The following is a 21,591-nucleotide window of genomic DNA, read 5'->3' on the forward strand; positions in this document are numbered from 1 at the left end:
GCGGGTGCTCTTCCTCTTCCCCCTGACATCCACCTGTACTCCCTCACCTGATATTTCTGCTTGCTTCACTCTTGACAACAGAGGACATGCTTGACTTTTCAAGTCTAATGTCTTTTCAGTACATCTGAGGGAGAACTTCACATGCTTTTTTCTTATAACACTCCTAAGTTGAATTTTTAAAAAAACCTTTTATATAAAATATCCTTCAAGGATCTTTGAGCCCTATGTGATGAATTTGTTCCTGTGTAACAACATAGGAGCAAGAAATTTTCATGCTGTAGACTAATGGCCAGCCTCTTTTTCCAAGTATTTCCAGGGATTTTAGAACAGGGGCTTTAATGACAAAGGGAAGGAAGGGAAAACCTTAATTTCACTTGAAAGCCCTGGTCTTGCTGAGAAACTGCATCCATTGGGTATGACAGTATGGAAGCTGTGGCTTGGAGATTAAAGCTGGTCCTGTCCGCTAAACAGGGCAAGCAAGTACTTTCCAACTCAGTGATTATTTAGCACAGCAGGTATTGTTGTTGCTGAATAACATTGCAGTTTGAACTAATCTGTTTCAACCAAAATTGCAGACTCAGTCTTCAGTGCCACAATATAATTAATTATCTCTGCTTTATCCACAATGGCATAAGAAATGCAATGGAGACACCTTTAACTGAAGTCACAGAGGGACTAATGAAAAGGGGACTATTATTCTTTCATAAAGAATAATAAATCCATTGCTAGTCCCTGTAGGAAATTTATTTCCACTAAAAGGGCAGACTGAGGAACAGGAGTAGATATAAAAACATGTTTAAAACAGCTGTTTTCTGAAAAACACACAGTAAACGGTGCAGAGGATAATTTTCTCATCTATCTAAGGAACATAACTAGACATTTATCACAAATAACCCTTTGGAAAACCCAGAATTTTCCAAAGCATAAATATTCACTGAAAATGTGAGATGGTGGTATGGTTTGTTGTGATGGAGGTCAGAGGTCAAACAGCTTTTTCAATAGTAATCCTTAGAATATCAAGAAATATGAGGAGTAACAAACATGAGCTGCTTCACTGGAGAACAGGAATAATAATGTGAAGAAGCTCGAAAAGGCAGTGTACTTGATTATACCAGTGTGATGTGATTGACCTCAGAGGGGCTTTTTTTTTTTTCAAGTGGGAGCAAAGGACTATCAGATCATGCTCAATATTGAAGTCTGGGAAATGTAAAACTTTAAACTCTTTGAATATTTACTTTTCTACAAGAAAGATGTTCCGTTTGAATGGCCTAGATTAAGTACATGAAATTTGTGAGTATATGAGAAAACAGCAGAGTAATGGATTTGCCAGGAAATTTTTCTGCATTGATTGCAGCAGTATTACTAATCCTGAATCAACCTAAATGTACAGAACTGAATAAGTATTAGAGCTGTCCAATAAGATTTGATGAATGCACTATTCCATTAATTTTACCTTTTTTGTTGAATAAATTATTTGACAAATAATGGTAAAATTCATCAAATAAATTATCTGATGAATATATTTTTTAAGTAATCGACTAGCTCTAATGAATATGCAGGCAGTTCCTTAATGAAAAGCATTACTCTACTGTTAGCCTGCTTTCATCACTCATATGTCACTTTTTTGTATTTTGCAACTGCAATCTGTATATTTTATTCATTTACCCATTCATTTATACATGGGAAGTTCAAAACAGTATGGTTAATCAATCACTGCAATTCTTAGAATATTTTTGCTTTACAGTTGATTATTCATTACATTTATTACATACTGGAATGCTTAATAAAAAGAACTTGGCTTTTCTGAGGACACCTCTCCTAAGAACTATTCTTGGCTTGTATGTTCCAAGTCAAGTTTACAGGAATGCTCTGAAAATTGCAGAGTCCATTTATAAGCCATTCTTATAGTTGCAAACACTACAATTACCAATTGTTTCAAGAAACTGGAGCTTGAAGCCAAGCCAGACACACCTTCAAGGTCCCCAAAACACACATTAGAGGAGTAAAACAGGGAAGAGTGTACAGAATCTATCTCCTCGCTGCACAGCACTAGGATGTTTGGATAAAAGCCACAGAGAGGATTATTTGGATGATGTTCAATTTTGGAAATGTTCCAGCCTCAAAGAGCAAGGCTGTATTTTGTTATTACAGAGGTAATCTTGACAAATGATACTGATAGATTTATACAGTTAAATGGCAAATTGCACCTGTTAATGTTACAACATGTCACACTTCTGCATCCTGTTTCCTCACAGAGGTGTGCCAATTTATTGTGGCAGAGACAGTAGGTACAATGGTCAAGCCTGCATGACTGTCAATACTGCAGAGGTGCAAATCATGTTATCATGGGTGACGTTGAACTTGCTGCACGAAGCTCAACAGAACAGATTTAATGGGAGAAGGTGGTTGGAGAGAGCTATATTAGAAGGGTTGCCTATAGCTGCACTTGGAGTAGCAATAATTCTCTTCCAAATTTTCCTTTTAATGGCTTGTAGACTTTCATAAGAACAGCATTAACAGTCTTTGCCCAACCCTTTCAAACAACATCACTTCTACAGCCAGTTAGACAACTAATATATAGCTGTCCCTCACAACAGGTACAAGTGGAGGGTCTTATACTGTGTCTAGAGGTTAAATGATGAAGTTTCCAAAAATGTCAGCAATGCAGAATAAAATGCTTGCACAGGTCTGGTCCCAGTCAACACAGAGTGAGCTGTCCTGCCGGGGGCGGGGGGAACCATATATAAGTCCTCCACAATGGGAAGGAGTTTGTTATTGGCTGACATTATGTGCTCAAAGCTGCAGCCACATTACCCTGAAGATAAATGGTTATTTCCATTCTACACACTTTTTATTACAGGGGGAATATTATTGTAAGAGTGTATTACAAAAGAAAAGAAAATGTTCTAGGGTTGTTTTTTTTTTTTTTCCTCACTTTCATACCTCTTATCTCTGGAGCTTATATTTGTATTTGCCTCAGTCAGGCATGGGTTGTGGTGTATGTGAATGTTTGTCCCTTAAAGCTTGTGATAAACTCACTTCTCTATTAAAAAGTTTAAATACTTGTTATAAATAATTTCTCCATACTTGTATGCTTTGATCTAATCTACCCCATAGTTTTAACTAAAATGATTGTGGTTCTAAAGATTACAAGCATTAGGAGGAAGAAATAAGTTGTAGAAATTATCTTCAGCTTGCAGCTTGCATTAAAGGTTTAAAATGCCCTTTCTTTGCTAACTGCATCTAAAGAGCTTCTGACATACGCTTTCATGTACAGTCACCAATCTAATAATAATAATATTAATTTTTAGATGGGATCAATAAGACCATTACTTTCCACTTAAGAATTCTAAAAGAACCTTAATATTAATAAGCAAACACCTTCAGAAGTAGTGTTTCTGCTTAAGCAGTCGAAAGAGAGAACTTAGTTTGTACTCCAGATAAACACTTGAGCTCCCTATGCTTCATTATTACTGCAGATTTGAAGCCCAAGGATGTGTTTGAAACGGTGTGCCCTGAGACAGAAGAAGATCTCTTGGTACAGAACTGGTTCTGTTGTTCATCATTTACATGCTGTCTCAAAGTCATGTTACAGTATAATCCAAACCACAAATCTCCTGGGTCCCCATTCATAGAAACTGAAAGCACCATGTGGGTACATGGGCATTTGTGCTAAGAATGACTTTAATGTTTTTGTGCAAGAATCAGATTTGTGGTGAACAGCTCTCCAGAGATTTGGTATCCAAACTCTCCAGGCTATCTTGGAAAACCTGCAAACTCAATGCTATTAATAGATGAAGCTCAGGGTTAAAGATAAAGTTGAAGCTGCCAGATTTTGCAGCTTTCTATATGAGGGTTGTGGTGCCCTATCTTGGTTATCCCAGAATAAAAATAACATTTCCTTCTCAGAGTCCTTAATTAGCATTTTTTTTCTTTAATTAGCTGTGGGCAGAACAGAAATCTTGGAAAGAGATTGGCTTTTGAAATTGAAAGAGTGGTACTACTTTGGAAAGAGTTTAATCTTTGTTACGGTGGTGCTCATGCAGTATGCTTGACAGAAAGACTGAACAATGGAAACAGAATTACCACCAGCAACGTACCTGCCACACAGCAGACACCTAACACCAACTTCATCTTCTAGAGTCAGTGCCTATTTTCATAAGGTTTTCCATATTTTCCTTAGACAATAACCTGGATAGAGTGTGAGCAAATTACCTATCTCCCTGCACTCTTTGAAAACATCCCTCTTGCAGTTCAGGCTTCAATTTGCTATCACCCCATCAAAACAAGCTGTCTAAACACTCAAAAAAAAAAAAAATCACACAGCAGATGAAGCAGCTTGCTGAAAGTGGGTTGCCTTTCCTCCCAGGTCTCGTAGTGCATGATTATGAGAGATAATAATAAAGGTATGTGAATACTGTGAAAACAAGTTATCACAAAATACTTCCATAACACACAAAAAATAACAAAACAACCACAGGGCTATTTGCTGTCCAGCTACAGCTCACTTAGGCTTCACTTAGGCAAAGGAGTGGGAGAAGAAAAACCTGTCTGGCTTCTATCCTCATCCATAGGAGGACTGCATTGGTGCATAGGGCCCATATCAACTTCTATCACCTCACCCTTTTCATTTAATTTTCAGGGGTTGCTGGAAGATCTGGAGTGCTCAAAGAATGGCTAGAGGCCTCATCTTGAAGGATTTGCCTCTTTGACCAGCTAGACTTACATCAAAGCTGCTGCAGACCTGCTCTGCCTCTGTACTGTGTACCTAAGATCCCTCATCAGGCACAGCTCACCCAGAGCTGAAAACAAGGTTACAGATGCATAAATTTGGGGCATATTGTATATTTTGATAATGCAGTTTTCCTGTGCTAACAGTGCAGTGATACACTACTGCTCATAAATCTTCACCTGAAGGCAGATGAGGAACAGGAACGAGAGCAAAAACAACAAAAAAGATCCAACCCTGTTGCCTTCATGGAAGAAAGAAAAAACTTAAACCTAAGAAGTGTAAGAATTTCTTAGTAAAGGATGATCTCTCCCCCTGATTTTGTTTTACCATAGTAACCTGTTAGCTGTCAGGACCATCTGACCCCAGAAGCACTGAGCCAAGGGAAGTTATGGTGCTTTGCCTCTCTGGAATTCTGCTGTGCTCACCAGGAGGGTGAGATAGGGAGGTATCAGCCTGCAGTTGCATCTGTCAGGTTACTCCCTGCCTATGCACAATCTGCGGTAGGAATTTGGGGTGGAACTTCACCAGAATTATACCTGATACTTTATTCAAGCTTTGAAATAGCTAATATATTGAAATAAAACTGGTTTACCATCGTGTGTGTTATGTATTGCCACTTCTTTTTACAAATCCTCTCATTTATCACCAAATAGCTTAAAAAGCAACAAAGGGTTATAACTGACTTGACCGTAGATGTCATGAGGCCTCTCTATTGTAGCTTCTCCTCCTGTTAGCTCCAGCTATTGCCAGATCACTGTCAACCCAGTCATACACAATAATGCCCCATTACAGTTGGAATGGTTTGTTAAACTTTATAGCACTTAGAAATGCTCCCGAGGCACCAAAATGCCTCGATTCAGAATTGAACATATAATACCTGCCAAATTTGCAGGTTTGAAACCACTTCCAATAAGAATTAAAAAGGCCCTCTTCACAGCTGAAATAGGGCTATCAATACTTGACTTGTCTGCCCATGTGAAATAGCAGGTTCTTTTCTCTGACGTCGCAATTTAGTTTAAAATAGCTTTGATGATGACAGGGTACACGCGAGTGATAAAACCATAAAGATGACAGTCTAATCTTACAAAGATGACCGATCACTGATAAGAGATTAAGTCACACAACATTTGAAAAACCAGATTATCTGTCTGCTCGGATAGTGTCTGTGTACACCTCCTGCTGAGCTGTGCTGAGATGCCAACAACATACAAAGATGCTACTTCTTAAAAACCAGAAATGTTTCACAGATTTTCTCAAACCACTGGGATAAAAGCAAGCAAGCAAGAAAAGCGTTCTGATCTTATACTGAGTTTTTTTTGTCAAACATTCATTTTTCAGGCTAGTAAAGTATTTAGATGTACAGCATATAAATAATTTAGAGACACTATAAAAAGGTCTAAATTAGCCAATTCTGCCCTATAATTAGCACTCACAGCTATGCTGGCAATGGGTGGGTGATTATTAAACACCTTTTATTATCATTTTTATGTACTACAATAAAAAATGAAAATTATACTTACAAGAATTATTAGACATGCTGGTCCTATAAAACTCCATATAAAGTTATTCTTTGTGCTGAGCCAACATCTGAAATGTAAACAGCAGAAAATGACTTGAAATGTGCTATTGTGACTATTACATCCTTATGTACGTTGATTTGGACACAGAAACAGTGACTTACACTTCTGTGGTGCCATAATACTTGTAGCCCAGTGCAGCAGAGATTCCAACAACCACGGCTGGACTGACGTAGCCAAAGACATAGAAATTCTTGTGCAAGAAACCCTTGTTGTAGATGACTCCCATAACTATAAGGTAGAGGTGAATACCTTCAATGCACATCCATGCAAAAGCAGCTAGAAGGAAATAATGGAGTAATCCAGCAGTAATTGAACAGAAGAGCTAGAAATGCAATCAGAGAAAGCAAGAGTCATAATTCTATTAATATGCCTCTGTTAATATAACAGCATAAGCACAGCAACCTAGTGACTCTAAAGTGGTGGTCCGTCAGCCCAGGTGTAATGCTGATTGACAAAAACTTGGCCTACACCCACGAGCACACTTGTTCATTAGTGTTTTCTGTAGCAACTGGTAAAATAAAGAGACTACATTAAACTTTTAAAATTGGTGCACGAATTCCCAGAAAAACTGTATAAACAAATTGACAAGGTTGATCCCACAGTTATAGCTGAGTAGTCTATACGCTGTTCTGATCTAGACAAAGTTCATTTTTATGATTTTGATAACAGTGTAATTAGGCATCACAAGGAATTATTTCTGAAATAACGTTTGTTGCTACAAAGTGTTTGCAAAATTATATTTCTCAATCACTCAGTACTGGAGTACTACCTCAGGCATAGCAGCTCATATTTTTTCAAGTAATTTAAAATCCTATTCAGCTACTTATAGTAGGAGTATTCTGATAATTTATGCATAATTTATTTCCTAAAACTAACATGAGGTGCAAAAATCAACAGTCAAACTTGTATGAAAAGCAAGAAGGACAGGTCAAGACTTTACATGCAGAAAGGAAAAGGGTCCTCCAGCCAACAGTGCAATATCTTAAATGCCAGCTTGGAACTGCAGCTCTGGCCTGGCTTCTAGGGAAAACTGTCATCCAGAAAGCCACCAATGCAGTTTTGTACAACATCCAAACAGATGTGAAAAGTGAAAATGCTAAACATATTGAGACCACAGCCTCAGTTAAGGTGACAAAGTTTAAATGAAACCCGTAGAGCAAAGTCAATATACACCAGCTCAGACGAAGGCCCTACTTCTTTAAACGTCCATTTTATATTTTCCGTCACTAGACTGGGAAGTCACTGTCACTAGAATATTCATACTGATACTAGGAAATACTGGAAGTAGATGGAAAAAATCACATCTTATACTGTATATTTACAACACAAAATCAAGATACAACTGAAAACTACCCACCTTATTATTGTTCATATTAATTCCAATCAGAAAAATAAGTTCCGCCAGGAAAAGGCTGCAGCAGAGGTTTTTGTGAATTGTTGTTCTAGTGCTTTGAATTTCACTGAAGAACCAGAATGTAAAAATGCACATGGAGAGGCAAATCAACGAAATAATTATTCCTAGCTGAGTGATTCTTGTAAGAATGTTATAATTTGTAACACCCTGGGGGAAAATTATAATATAATATTTAAAAGAATAGCTTTGTACCTTCTCAAGAAAGACCTCATTCTATAATACATTTCTTCTTTTCTACAAAATATTAATCAAAAATGTTTGTAGAGTTTCACTGCAAATGTACACTTTGGATAATCTAAAAAGTATTGTTTTTTTGTGAGACAGATACAATTCTAGGGGAAATCAGTAATGAACTGTATATATTCCTGCTCTTGCATTTTCTGATATTTTTTAGCAAAACTTTTTATTAACATCAGTATCTCCTATTATGATTTTAAAATCAGATCATTTTAGTGAATGACAAATACACTGACAGTAGGACATATATTAATATGACATGAACATTTTCTAATATAAAAGGACTTATCACAGCAGTGACTTAGATAAGCAAAATTGAATAACTGAATTTGCAACATGATCAAAACAAGACTCTGAAATAACAATCACTTCAGACAAATGCTATTCAGATATGTAACATGAACATTCTCCAGAGAAACACAGGCTATTTTAATATGGGATGTGAATATTTTCTGTATAGGAATACAGTTACATTTGCTGCTTGGTATTTGCACAAAGAATCTCTGAAATACATGACTGTGCATCAGCATAAGGATAGTATTCAGTTGACCATAAAATGTATCCAAGTATTTTTTTTTTCTAAATAAAGGACCAGAGATTATTCTCCTCCCAGCCTTCCTTTTCAAAATAACTATATAAGTACCTGCAGAGGTTTTAAATTTGAACTGAAGACTTAGGATGCTATTTAGCAACCAGGAAACAGCCTCTATCAGCATGAAGTTCACAGTGTGAGAGGACTCTCTCAATACAGTATATTCATGCTGATACTCTGCTTGCTGTCAGTTCTGATACCTTATAAAGCTGCCTCCTGAGGCAGGACCTGAGCTCTTGCAGATCCCCATATAGACCCTGGAAATCTATGGGCCCTCTTAATATAAGAGGCACATAAACTGAGTGGTCATTCTCACAATTTTGTGCTGGTCATGAGTGGCCATGTTTAATAGTCATAAACTTCAAATTGATTATGCTGTTATAAACTCTCAGGAGAGAATTTCAAGCAGATTTTATGATGCCAAGGTTAGACAAATGGGTGGCAAAGTTTTGTGAGAGAGGAATTTAGAGCCATATGGTTACTGACCACCAATGTATGCCAGTTAAATCCCATAGCAGTCTTAAAGTGGGATTTAAAATTAAAAGCAATGCACCAAAAATAAGCACAACAGACTGTGTATTTGGAACAAGATACTTTGCTGCATCATTGCTCTGTAATACTGCAGAAAGGACATAAGGAAATTCAAACACATATGGGAGGAATTTTGTTTGCTCTGTGCACAATAAATTGTGTGTTTGCTGAACAAAAACAAGAGACAACCTAAAGGGGGAAAAGTACATAAGTTGCACTGAAATAAAAACATAAGGAATGAAGACAGGAAAAAGTATCAGGTAAAACACTAAATTAAAATAGCACTTACAACAGAGCCACCTGAGGACATCAAAACAGCAAAATGTGTCAGATGATTACATTTGCATGAGATATGAGTGGAGTTGGAATGTGTCAGCTCACAACCTTCTGTAGCCCAGTTGCCATTCATTGTGTCTACCGAGTAGTTCCAAAACGCACATTTAATATCTTTATCTGCAGTCTGGAACAGAAACAAGATGTTTTACTGATGGCAAAAGGCAGGATATTTCCCATCAAGAGACCTTTCTTACGTTAGCCAACACAATTCATTAAAAATTGCTTGTTACCATTGGAAGGTTAGGAAACAAAAAACACGTTCTGCAAGGCCTATTCCAAGCAATTAAAACATGGCTGGGGATGGAAGCATTTTATTCACACAGCTAACACCCCACCAAACATGTTGGCTAATCAGATTACTGAACCCTTCTGGCACTTGCAAAGGTGTTGGAATTTTTACCTACTGAAAACATTGTTATATATACACCTGCACCTGCTGAACATGGACTAAACCCCAAGGTTACAGCCACATTGCTTGTCCTGCTCATAGTCCCTTCCAAACGAGCAGTTCAAAAAACTGAGACTTATTCTGTGCATTTTACAAAGTAATCTGGGATAAAACCAGGGTCATATCACACCTGCTATATCAGGTGCAATGACAGCGATGAATAAGACCATTAGTATTATTTATTACAGTTAGTACTTAGTAACACTAGTCAAAGGTAAGGTCCCCACTGTACTATAGGCTGTATAAACACATGCAAATTTATATAAAGGTGATCTCTAGCTCAAATATTAGAAGGCAAGTAACAAATTTAAAAGCTGCATAACCAAGGTTAACACCTTGTTCCACTGCCCACCTCCCTACAGTGTCTTTCTTGTTATGTTTCTGATAATTCCTTGTGCCATGTAAGGCAATTCTTCACATACAAATGAAGTCAGCAAAATCTATATATACTGGAAGTAAAACTCTCAATTTTAAATAAATGTGTTCAGATTTCAGAAATAACAACTTGCAGTACTATAGATTCTGCTATTACCTCCTAGCTTCAGGTTAACTTTTTGCATTAACTTTAAAATATTTCTTCACTTTTTTTTAGTATGCATGCTTAACCATCTGATAAACTTTCAGAAAGAAACCCACTTAAATACAGAATAGTCAAGATCCTGTAACAATCTCTGGTTCAGGAATCTACATTTTATTTATACTACAACCCAGCAAAGATGGCATTGTTGTCCTTGCGTTAGTCCCGTAGCAATTTTCAACTGTATCATGTTTAGTATCTTGCACTTAGGATGTCACATTTGAGATTAATCTTATTAGAAAAATAAATGACAAACATCAGCAAACAACAGAATTATGTCTCAATATATCATACACTGCAGGTATGGTTACATCACATAAAATAATTAGCTATTGTTTGTTTTATTTGAAGTTGATAATAAAAAAACCCCTTACCTTGGCATACTTTAAGGTAAATGTTATTTTCTCGAGCTCATAGACCGTAGGTGGATTTGAGCTAATTGCAACAGCTATAACTGATGAGCTTACTGTCTGCCTCTGCTCTGAAGTATCTTTCAAGGAGAGGTTTTTAGGCGATGAAAGCAAAGAACCAATATTGCTATACCGCAGAAAGACAACTGCAACGGTGCCTATCAATCAAACAGACCATGTTTAGTAGTTTGTGGGTTTTTTATAGAAGAACAAAATTGAAGACATTAAGGAAACAATAAACAATAGACATTATTACTGCTATTGCATAAAATATGCAAAACAGATGGAATCTTTGTGGAATACTTATAAAAATGTTTTAGAGACAATGAAATATAGCTTTATTTAAAACAATGTAACTGCCATTAGAAATAAAAATGTGTGTTCACATTGGAAATTCTAATTAGATATATGCATATATATTTTTTCTAGAGTAATATATGCTTGCTGCTGTTCTGCAATTGGCTACACATGTGGTGTCAGGTCTCATAAACTAAAATGGCTCAGACCTGAGGTAAATGCTGGGCCTCTCTGAAGTACCTGGCTTGGTTTGACTTCCATTACAGTGGAGCCAGAATGGAAGACACATAGGGAAATAGAAAGGAAAAAGTATTTTAGGATGCAGTGCCGGTCTGAAAAAATGTTGTAATTTTTCTCTCTTGTATGAAGATAAACCACATTTTTAGGTACTAATAGGTGGTGAGATTCAGATTAGCTGGAAGATTAAGATTTAAAAGATTTTTTCTATGTTTATTAGGTTAGGCGCCTTAATTCCAGAGCTGTTTAAACACATTTATTTATTTTTAGTGATGACAGTAGTTGTAAGCTATTTCTATAGCACTCTGAGGTCCAAGCCAAGATCTGGGCGGCCCTGCTGGTTTTTGTACTGAAGAATACATGTTCTTGCTCCACTGAGCTACTCTCTAAATAGAAAAGATGCACCAATTTTTGGAGGAGTAACACAGAGACTTGAAGGGGGTGGTCCAAAGTCACACAACAGATCTATGGCTGAGAAAAGGATAAAGCTCAGGTCTCTGTTAGCAATATCCAGTGTTAAAACTCACTGGATACTCACTGCACCACTGGAAGTGTTAGAAATATCAGTCTTGAGACAATAAAGGAGTAGGAGAGGATGATAAAAATACCTTGACTCCTCTGTAGTTAGCAGGGCTGAAGTTCAGTCTTGGTAAACTGCACATTTGGTTATATATTAGTGGGTAAAAGTCTATCTAAGAGGTTTATTAAGCCACCTACTTGCTAATCTTTGTTTCTTACCATTAGGATGAGATTTCTCTCTTTTCTTTGGAGAGATCTTTATGTAATCTCCCCCCGTGTATACATGAGGGTGAATGTGCTTCATGTGGTGTGAATCAAAAGCAAAAATCTTGAGTGCTGAAAAAGAAGAAAAATACTGTACAAATCACAGCTCCATTATAGTCAACCATAATTTACAGTTGGGTTAATAAATGTGCTATTGGAGTGCATAATTACTGTAAATTTTAAGAATATATCATTGTGCCAAATATTTCAAGAAAAATGCTATTAATATAGCATGTTTGCTTAAACCTCTGTGCTTTGTTATTTTCATGCATACATTTTGCTCTCATACTTTTTACTCTTTCCATGAAAAATATAGTCTTTTATTTACCTTGCATTAAATTAGGCACTGGAAAGAACAATGTAGGTTACTTTAGGAAGAGCTATTGCTTTATTAAAAATGCGTTTCTGAAAGGGTCCACAAATCACAATTATAAAAAGCAAAGCATAAAATTCTCTACTGAATAGTAACATTTGATAAAAGCCAATTTTTGAAAAGTATATATTTTATAGTTATCTATCCATGCTACCAAATGCACATTGCACTGTGAAATAATGATGTGTCTTGTCAAAAAGCAAACAAACAAGCATCACCCCTCAGGACAAAAACTACATTAGAGGACATTGAGCTCTTTACTTGGTTCATTATAGTGCTGACTTTCAATCACCCAGGATGGGAACAAAAAAAACCTCAATCAGGCCTTTTTAAAAAAACAAAACAAAACAACAACAAACAAATCTAAAACTTGACTGATGGAGGAATATCACTAAGCTAGACCATCTGCATTGCTTATAGCACAGCACACAAAAATAATATGAGCTATTCAATAGACCAGCTGTCAGAAAATGTTTGTCAGGACGTAAGAAATAGTTTTCTGAGGCTGGAGTTTTGAAAAGCTTGTAGTTCGAGAGCTTGCACCATAAAAAGCAGTGGAGAAAGAGGGGTAATGTTGTAGGTCTTGTCCCAGAATAGATGTGTGGGGCACATATGAGCCCTGTGGAAAATATATTCATGCTGAAAAACAATAACAAAAAATTTTAGTTTTTGGGGCCAATTTAGAAAAGAGCTCATACAGTTTCCCATTTTAGAACAAAAGCAAGCCAAAATATCATTGACCTTTCAATATGGAAATTCCTCCCCATTCTCTTTATCAGCTTTTTTTCTGTTGTCTTGGTCTGACTGATGTCTACACTGCCACCAGAGGCTGCAACCGAATCCTCTTGTCTTGACCTTTGTGGCCTTGGCTCTGCTGCTACGAGAGCTTCTGCTTTTGGACAGGGTGGTGGGGGAACAGGGGCTTTACAGCCAGCTCCTGGCACCACTCTGGATCTGCTGCAGACCCAGAGGTGTTCTGCACTACGTAAATCTGCTTCTACAGAGTTCATGTCATGGAACAAATCCTTCCTATTTTTTCATCACTCTCTTGCTAATTTAGTTTCAGAAAGGTGAGGGAAGAACAGGTGGTTTGACCTGCCTCAGGACCGAAGGAGGACTCTTTCTCATCAAGTCATCTTATAAAACAGCAAACAAGTAAGAGACTGCACTGAATCTAAAATAAGAAATCAGATCACATACAGTTTGGCTACATTGAGAAAAATAAAGATGAAAGAGTGGTCACTGCCAAAGGAATCAACATTGCTTTATTAGAATTTTGAAAAGTGGCTGGTATTAGCCTTACTCTGCTTCCACTGAAGGACTGGTAAAACTATTATTACCACAGGAAAATCAGCAGGAGTTGGTGTGAAGACACCAGCATGCAAGAAGAAGGTAGAAGAGCAAAATGGTGAAGTTGAGGCTAACCAATTCTCCTCTGAAACTCTTCTTAAAATGAGAAATTGCTCTGAAAATAAAGCCAGTCAAGATCGGACTCACGAAGTATAATCTTTATTCCAAGCTCATTTACAATACCTTCACTGAACCAAAGAGAGTAAAAAATCTGTACAAAGCAAATCCAAATTTCATTCCACTGATTTTTTTATGCATATAAGGTGCATAGGATAATTTTGTGCATATAAGATGAATTCAGATTCACTGTGACAGTATGACTATAATGAGAGATTGAAAGAGAATCTGAAAGGACAACTTTCCACAGCCTCTCAAGTTTTTTCTGGGCTCTGAGCTCAAATGTTCAAACTTTGAAAATTATACCTACACTGAAAATCAGGCATTAGTTATGAAACTCATACAAATTAACACCTGTGTGTTTCACATAACACCATTTCTAATTTTCATAATTGTGCTGAAAAATTCCTCAGAGTAATCCACATCTAAAGTATACCTTAGATTAATGTTCTTTATCTTACCTATGTCACTTGTATTAGCATCTAGCTGTGTTGTCTTTTTGAAGTTCTGCGACATGAGAAGTGTCACTTGTTCTGCAGTGTGCAGCAGCTTAGTCAGGCTCTGTCTTTGGTTATCTACAGGAAGAGCTTCCCAGACTGTAATTTTGTCTTTTTGTAAAAAATTGTTCACAATGTTAACGAAAACCTGTAAATAAAAGAATATTTTTAAGCAGAAGAGTCATATGCCATTTGTAAAATAAGAAAAAAACCCACGACTTTAAGGTTTGATCCACTCACGTTAATGGTTGTATTACGAAGTGTTTCATTGTCAAAACCAGAGTAATGCATGGTATTCAATGATGAATAAGATAGTGCTTCAACATATGAAATCACATCTACAGGTAAAAGTGGTCCCAAAGTATTTTTATTAATTTCTTGCAGCATCTCTAGGGGTGTTTTTAAATGGCTTATCTGAAAAATACAAGAACTTACATCTTAATGACACAAGTAAAGTCACATTTCTGCAAATGAAAGTAAACCCAATGCAAATGACTGATTTCTGTGAATTAACATACTGGCTTTTAAAATGCTTGTACATAAAGGCACTATTTAAATCAGCAGGCTGACCTATAAAGTAACGGTGTTATACGTGTCTGGTATAACCCTAACAAGCAACTACGGTTAAAAATGTCATGTGCTATCATTACTTTTTTTTTTTTTTTTAATTACTGCAGTTTAGTTTTATTTATCCTAATGCTCCAAAATGAACCAAGATATGTTCTACAAAAATAATTAACTATCAGTTATATGGTTACTCTGTTGACTCTTTTCTGTTAAATTTATCTGAAGAGGTGGGAGCAGATGGACAATATTTGTATATTTTGTGTTTTGTTTTTTTTTTTTCAAATGCAGATTATGAAGCACATAGTTTAGTGAAACTTTACTGCCTATTTCACCTTCACTGCTTCAGTTTATGAACTGCTAAATGCATTTACATAAAACAATTAGTTTAAAAAGTAATAGGCTAGAAAGAGTGAGATGAAGATTACAAGTTTCAGTCTCATGGCTGAATAAGAAAACAATTCTTACTTCACAATACTGAAATCTAATAAGATTTTATCCATTACCTCCCCCACCCCCGCAACACCTGATTTGTAAGATCTGTAGTCTCTGCTGCTGAACAGCTTTTATGAGGCTTGCTTTGTCTTTGACTGCAGCTGAGTAGAACTAGAACACAGGCTAAAAACCAGGCTAAAATCTGACACATTGTTATTTACATACAATTGAAGTATTTAATTTAAGTTTAGTTTGACTATGTATTAAAAAAACCCTCACTCCAAGATCCTGCTGTGGCATTTACCATGTCTTTGCATGTAAATGTGGTAAGCATGTATTATATTTAATATAATGTATTATGTTGCAGGTTAACATAGAAAGCATGTTAATACAATGTATATCTTACACTAGGTTAATAAAGCCTTTAAATTAATATCTTTCTGAATCTCGTAACTTCAGCAAACTGCTTAATATAAAATGCAAACATATACAATTGGTTTTAATTTATTTATGCTTATGTTTCATTTATCCTTTTAAATTAGACAATACTGTAGCTGTAGACTAATGAATAGTGAATTCATTAATACTTTTTTAATCTGCTTCAGGAATCTGCTTCTGGTGAAAAAAAAAAATCTTGAGTCCAAAGTATCTGAGTCTATAAATTCTGTACCACTTTACATACTATGCTTTGAGGAGTAAATATACTAGCATACCAGGATGTTATTGCTCCATTTTCTATTTTGTCACTTGTTGACATTACTTTTGTAAGCTATCTTGCTGCCTTTCATTCTGAACAAGCAAATAATTGCACATCAGTAAATGCAGCAGTGTGTAACTTCAGAAATTACAGAAACAGTTGAGTGATTACCAGACTTCTGAATTTTTCATGCATCACGACTCACTTCGCTGGAAACAGAACACACAGATTCCCAGCAAGTTATTATCATGATTTGAACATACAACCCAGTTCAAATAATTTGAAATTATTAAAAAGACTTCTGTAAACATGCTTAAGTTCAATTGTATGCTTCAAGCATTTGTTAAAAGCTCCTTAAGAACTATTATAATTGAAATAACAGTTTTGAACAGAAACAATTAAAGGATTTGGAAATTAATCTATAAACCAATGCTACTTACTCCAGCTAAAGTTCTATTAATATGTTCAGTTATACAGTCTTTGTATAACTCACACTTGGTCTTCGGATTTTCTGTAGAAATTAAAAAGAAACTAATTATATATTGTAGTTTAATCAATGCTCAACATATACTCACTGTAAGAGCTCTTGTCTAAATAATTCCCCAAACCATCAGCATTCTGAATTTATGCACATAAGACACAGCACTCCATTCTGAAACTTCAACTACTAAGACTTTATCTTGGTCAAAGTTACAGCAGTGGATTGGACTCTGAGCTTTTGTTTTACTCAGGTATAGGGTTTGGCCCCTTTCCTTCGGACTTCCACAGGTGAAGTTGAGATGTCTCATTTACAGAGAGGAGTACAGATCTGACAACTATGAGGAGGTAACCATTATTTCAAATGGATTTCATCACACTGTTTAGTAAAAATACATTTACAAAATGATTCTATTCTCAGGAAATGCAGATGCCACTGCCTTGCCTCTTTTTCATGTCTTGCTGATTAATCTAACTGAAGATAAAGAGGCACTGGTGGGTTACTCAGAAGATGTAGCTCTATAATAACACATAAACCTTTATAATATCATGTACCTTGGCAGGAAGTGCCATCATTTGGCTTAAACTGCAATTTTCCTGTGGATGGTTGATAACCTTCCTTACAGGAGCAGTTAAACCCTCCATCCACGTTTTCACATTTTGCATGATCTCCACAGGCAACAGTTCCTTCATTGCTGCACTCATCTACATCTGCAAATATCGTGAGAAATTGAATTTTTTATTAAGTATTTACAGACTAACACCTTGCTGCTTTGTTGATAATAACCCTGCACACTGCAAGCAGTTTCATAATGAAATTTCATGGAATGAAAAAAAGCAAAAACTAAAAAGGCAAACTTAATGGCAAAACACCTGCCAATTATAATACTTAGGGATTAGAAGGACAAATCATAATTGATCATATTTTTATACCACCACTTTTATTACTATATAATACTACATTGTTCATGTTTTAAAACCATGAGTGTAAATATTAATTCTATCATAACAAAATGCTCGGCATGATGCAAATCATCTGAAATCCATTTTCCAGAGATTAGACTAAATAGATTTTCTCAGCCTTATGATTCAGTTAGAAAAGAGAAAGAAAACTGCAGCCTTTTCTTTTAAGTCACGGCTTTAAAAAGATGCTACAAAAGATCACTCTATCCATCTCGTTAATCTAAGATTTAAGATCTGTGCCCTTTAAAGTGCTTGGCATGTCTTTCTTTTTTAATCCACATTTAAATTACATTTGCCTAAAATGGCTTTTGTGCTTCTAAATAATTTGCCATTAGGTAGGCAGGTTCAGTAACTGGGTGGGGCACAGTCCAAGAGTAAAACTGATGAATTCCGGTAAGGGAATCCATGAATTGATCAATTTAGGAGAGCTGGGTACTAACTCCCTGGCTGGAATAGGGATTATTTTGCATTATTTGGTTGGCTGAGGATAAAGATCAAATAACTCAACAGAGAAAGTAAACTGGGAACAATACCAAATAATTCTGAAGAATGAAGTAATGGACTGTGAAGTGCTGTGCTGGAAAGGAGAAAAAAGTGAACAGCTTTGGGAGAGGTATATATCTGATGAAAAGAGTTGAAAAATGAAGAAGTGATACATGAGCAAATTTAAAGGAACAGTCTGAGAACTGAACTGAAGGAAAGTAAAGGTAGAGAGGGTAATGGATGATCCAGAGAGGAAGACAACCTAAGTTAAGAACTGGTGTGACACTGAGTTTGGGAAAGAAATTGCTGAAAAAGAACTGATTAACCCATTAGTAGAGGAGAATAGCTACCTGAATTGATAGGAGGCTTTTGTGCAGACAGAAAGCAAGCAGATATAGGGGGCTGGAAACGCACTATTAGCATTTAGGAATTATTTTTGAACTCTTATTTTGATACAACATTGTTGGTGGTTTTCAAAAAGGAGTAGAACAAAAAGGAGCAATAATGTCTGTGAAATAAGGTTGTTAGAGAAATGGAAATTGTAGAAAAATGGAAAAATGTACTGCATGCCTGTGGTCATATCCAGGGAATGCAGAAAGTTGTCTGAAGGATACCTGGGGGGCATCCGCCTCTTTGGACAGCATTTTTGATAACTTTGTAGACCATTCTTTACTAGTGGCAAGAGAGTCTCCATAAATAATCAGATGAATGCTGCTTTTTTTTTTCCCCTCTTCTGTTTTGTGCTTAATTCCCCAGCTGCCTTTTTTCTGCTTGTAATCCTAGATGTCCTCCTCGTATTCAAGATGGTTGTGGTTCTACCTCACTTTCATATCCCTATTTTCCTCACTGAGCTGTGGTTCTGATTTACATCTGAAATGCTGTGTTTTAAGCCTGGGGTTCAGAAGCTCCCACTGAAAAGCCGCTCAGATTCCCACATGCGCAGACAGGAAGGAGAGGTGGGGCTGGAGGTGCATTTGCCCTCTTCAGCACAACTACCTCTGCTCTTCAGGGAGAGCTGCGAAGGAGGCTCTGTGTTTGAATGAGTTGATGCAAGCACTAACGTTTAAAGTTTGAGGTTAAATTATAATTATCTACATTAGGGCAATAGCTTGTTTCCATATTTAATGGCACAAACTGCAAATGGTTCTCTTTAATGAAGTGAGTTTTGCATTGTCTGTATTAGTATGGTTACTGTGACCTCAGTATTCACAGTCATGGAGCTAACCATGTTATACATCAATGAATCTGGCAAAAGTGAAGAGGAGGAGTAAAAAAAGCATGATATAGTGCTACACACAGGCTACCTCATAATTAAATGTGTCATTTAAAGACATAAGGCTAAAGTTCTTACTCTTGGCATTTAAATAACCTCTCACATCAGTAAATTATAAAGCTCTTTTTGAAACAAGTGGGTGCCTGTCAGTGCCCTGTTGTGTGACTCTGTGTAAGACAGACAACTTCGAATGAATTGAAGTGGCAAGGGTGAAAGCCATGACAATACCAGTTTGTATAACAAGAACACACACCAGCCTTATACCAAAGCTTTCTTTGGCCTTGCCAGCTACACAGAGAAGGACATGTACATCTTAACAAGATATTCAGTATGTAATGCAGTGCTACAACACCAGCAAATGACAACAAGCTTTGCTAAACAATGACTTATTTATAAGGAAATATTTGAATACTTTTCAGACTACCATTCCTAAGTATCAGGTTTCCGTGTGATTTACTGATGCTATTTCAAAATTATTATAATATTTTGCTTTTCATGAACATTTAGTTTGGTAAATCATTTATTATTGGGCAGTCACCCAAATTACCCTTCCTTTTGTAATTATGTCAGGTATTAAGTGTAATGGAGATTTTAATGAGAAGTCAGGATTACCCAAAACAACAGCAGCAACTCAAGCACCAAGGTGCATCTCTGGCAACAGGATGGCTATTTAAAGTCTGATAAAGACACCCTGTTGAGTATATGCAAATAGACTTTCTGCAGTTGAGTTGTCCGTATGGAATGAGTCCATATCACGCCTATGTAATTTACTGATTCCTGGGGAAAAAAAAAAATCTCCTGGATGACAAAATTAAAAAGCAATATGCCTGATCTTGCAAGGTACTAATCAGCTTCGTATCCCTTTTAAATCAATGAGATTGTCAGGGGCAGCCAACAATATGTGACAGTTGCATGAATGCTGCTTTTAAGTTTCTGCTTTGAAATACTGTGTGCAGTAGCTGTAGGTTTTCATTTCTTTATATTTTGTAGTTATGCCTTTTTAACCGAATATGCAATTGGACCACACAGGGACAACAGCTTGTCAGTGCTTTCAGCAATCCAATTTTACTGGAGATTTGGGGCGAGGATCTCAAACCGTCCTCCTTGATCTACTATGGGAGCAGGATTGGGCTGCCAAGGCTTGCGTGAGCAGTCTTCACAGACAACATTCCTGAGCAAAGGTTGAAGAACAGCAGCTTTTTAAACAGAAGAGCATTGCCATAGCTCTGTAAAAAGCCCTGGCCTTTTAGTAAATATTCAAAACAAATCCTGGAGCTGAACTTTGAAGCTTTTATAATAGCTTCGATCAGAAAAATAATATCACCAACACCACTTAGGCTAGTGTGAAAATAGATTTATAACCTTTTATTTTATTTCTGTGCTTTGTCACTCCTCATTTACTGCAGCAGGCAAGGAAATTCCAATTAAATTAAAAGTACTGAGAATAGTTATTATGTTCAGTCTTGCCAATTACTGGATTGTACCTACATCGCTTTGATTCTTCACCAGTCAGTCAAGACAGCTTGATGTCTATATTATGCCTTCTGCTTATTAGTAGCTTGCAAGTGATTGAAAAGTCCAATTGCAAAGGACTAGATGTTCCCTCCCTGTGTCTCCATACTGTGGAAGGCAGCAGCACACACAAAGTGGAAATGAAAAAGCCTACAAATGGCACAGGTAAAAGAAAAGTTAGCAGTGTGGCATAATGCCATATCCCATCCACTCTACAACTCCCCTGTCACAGAAAAGGATGTGATGGAGAATGGTTGCATTCCCAGTATTCTCAGAAATACCTGAAGAAAACTAATAGCGTGTTCCTGGAAAAGGCAGAATGACAAGGATGTCACTTGCATTTTACAGATGGCCATTTTCATGTTTTTACTCTGTTGACCAGGGCGAAAAAAAGTAGGTTTATATTTCACCTTTTTATCTGCAGCCAAACATTCAATAAAATGTGAAGTCTAAGGTAAAAGCATGGCTTTTACACAGTAAATAGATTTTAATAGCTCACATTCAGGACAGGAGAAAAATGTCATTGTCACTGCATTCCTCTTTCTTCTCCATTTCCTTGCTCCTTCTCTTTTTCTGTTTCTCCCTTCCTACCCCCCAGTTCCTCTCCTATCTGCATGTTTCTTTGTCATCTCTTCACCAATTCTGCCTGATAACGTGGATGAAATACGGCTGATCC

General features: G+C 36.6%; 1 protein-coding gene across 2 annotated transcripts in view; it reads right to left on the bottom strand.

The window, feature by feature from the left end:
* Positions 1–21,591, bottom strand: part of ADGRL4 (adhesion G protein-coupled receptor L4) — a 75,386-nt gene that overhangs the window by 12,677 nt on the left and 41,118 nt on the right. Inside the window, exons 4-13 of one of the 2 annotated variants that reach the window (XM_074832348.1) lie at positions 17,240–17,395; positions 16,648–16,718; positions 14,752–14,925; positions 14,476–14,659; positions 12,130–12,246; positions 10,822–11,015; positions 9,376–9,546; positions 7,670–7,873; positions 6,414–6,634; positions 6,253–6,319 (exon numbers count right to left, since the gene is read on the bottom strand). In XM_074832348.1, coding sequence (XP_074688449.1) covers positions 6,253–6,319; positions 6,414–6,634; positions 7,670–7,873; positions 9,376–9,546; positions 10,822–11,015; positions 12,130–12,246; positions 14,476–14,659; positions 14,752–14,925; positions 16,648–16,718; positions 17,240–17,395 — 1,559 coding nt within the window. The remainder of the gene's footprint in view (positions 1–6,252; positions 6,320–6,413; positions 6,635–7,669; positions 7,874–9,375; positions 9,547–10,821; positions 11,016–12,129; positions 12,247–14,475; positions 14,660–14,751; positions 14,926–16,647; positions 16,719–17,239; positions 17,396–21,591) is intronic. The other variant, XM_074832349.1, reaches the window with a different exon arrangement.

The sequence above is a fragment of the Strix aluco genome, chromosome 8, assembly GCF_031877795.1.
Source record: "Strix aluco isolate bStrAlu1 chromosome 8, bStrAlu1.hap1, whole genome shotgun sequence".
In the NCBI taxonomy this organism is placed as follows: Eukaryota; Metazoa; Chordata; class Aves; order Strigiformes; family Strigidae; genus Strix; species Strix aluco.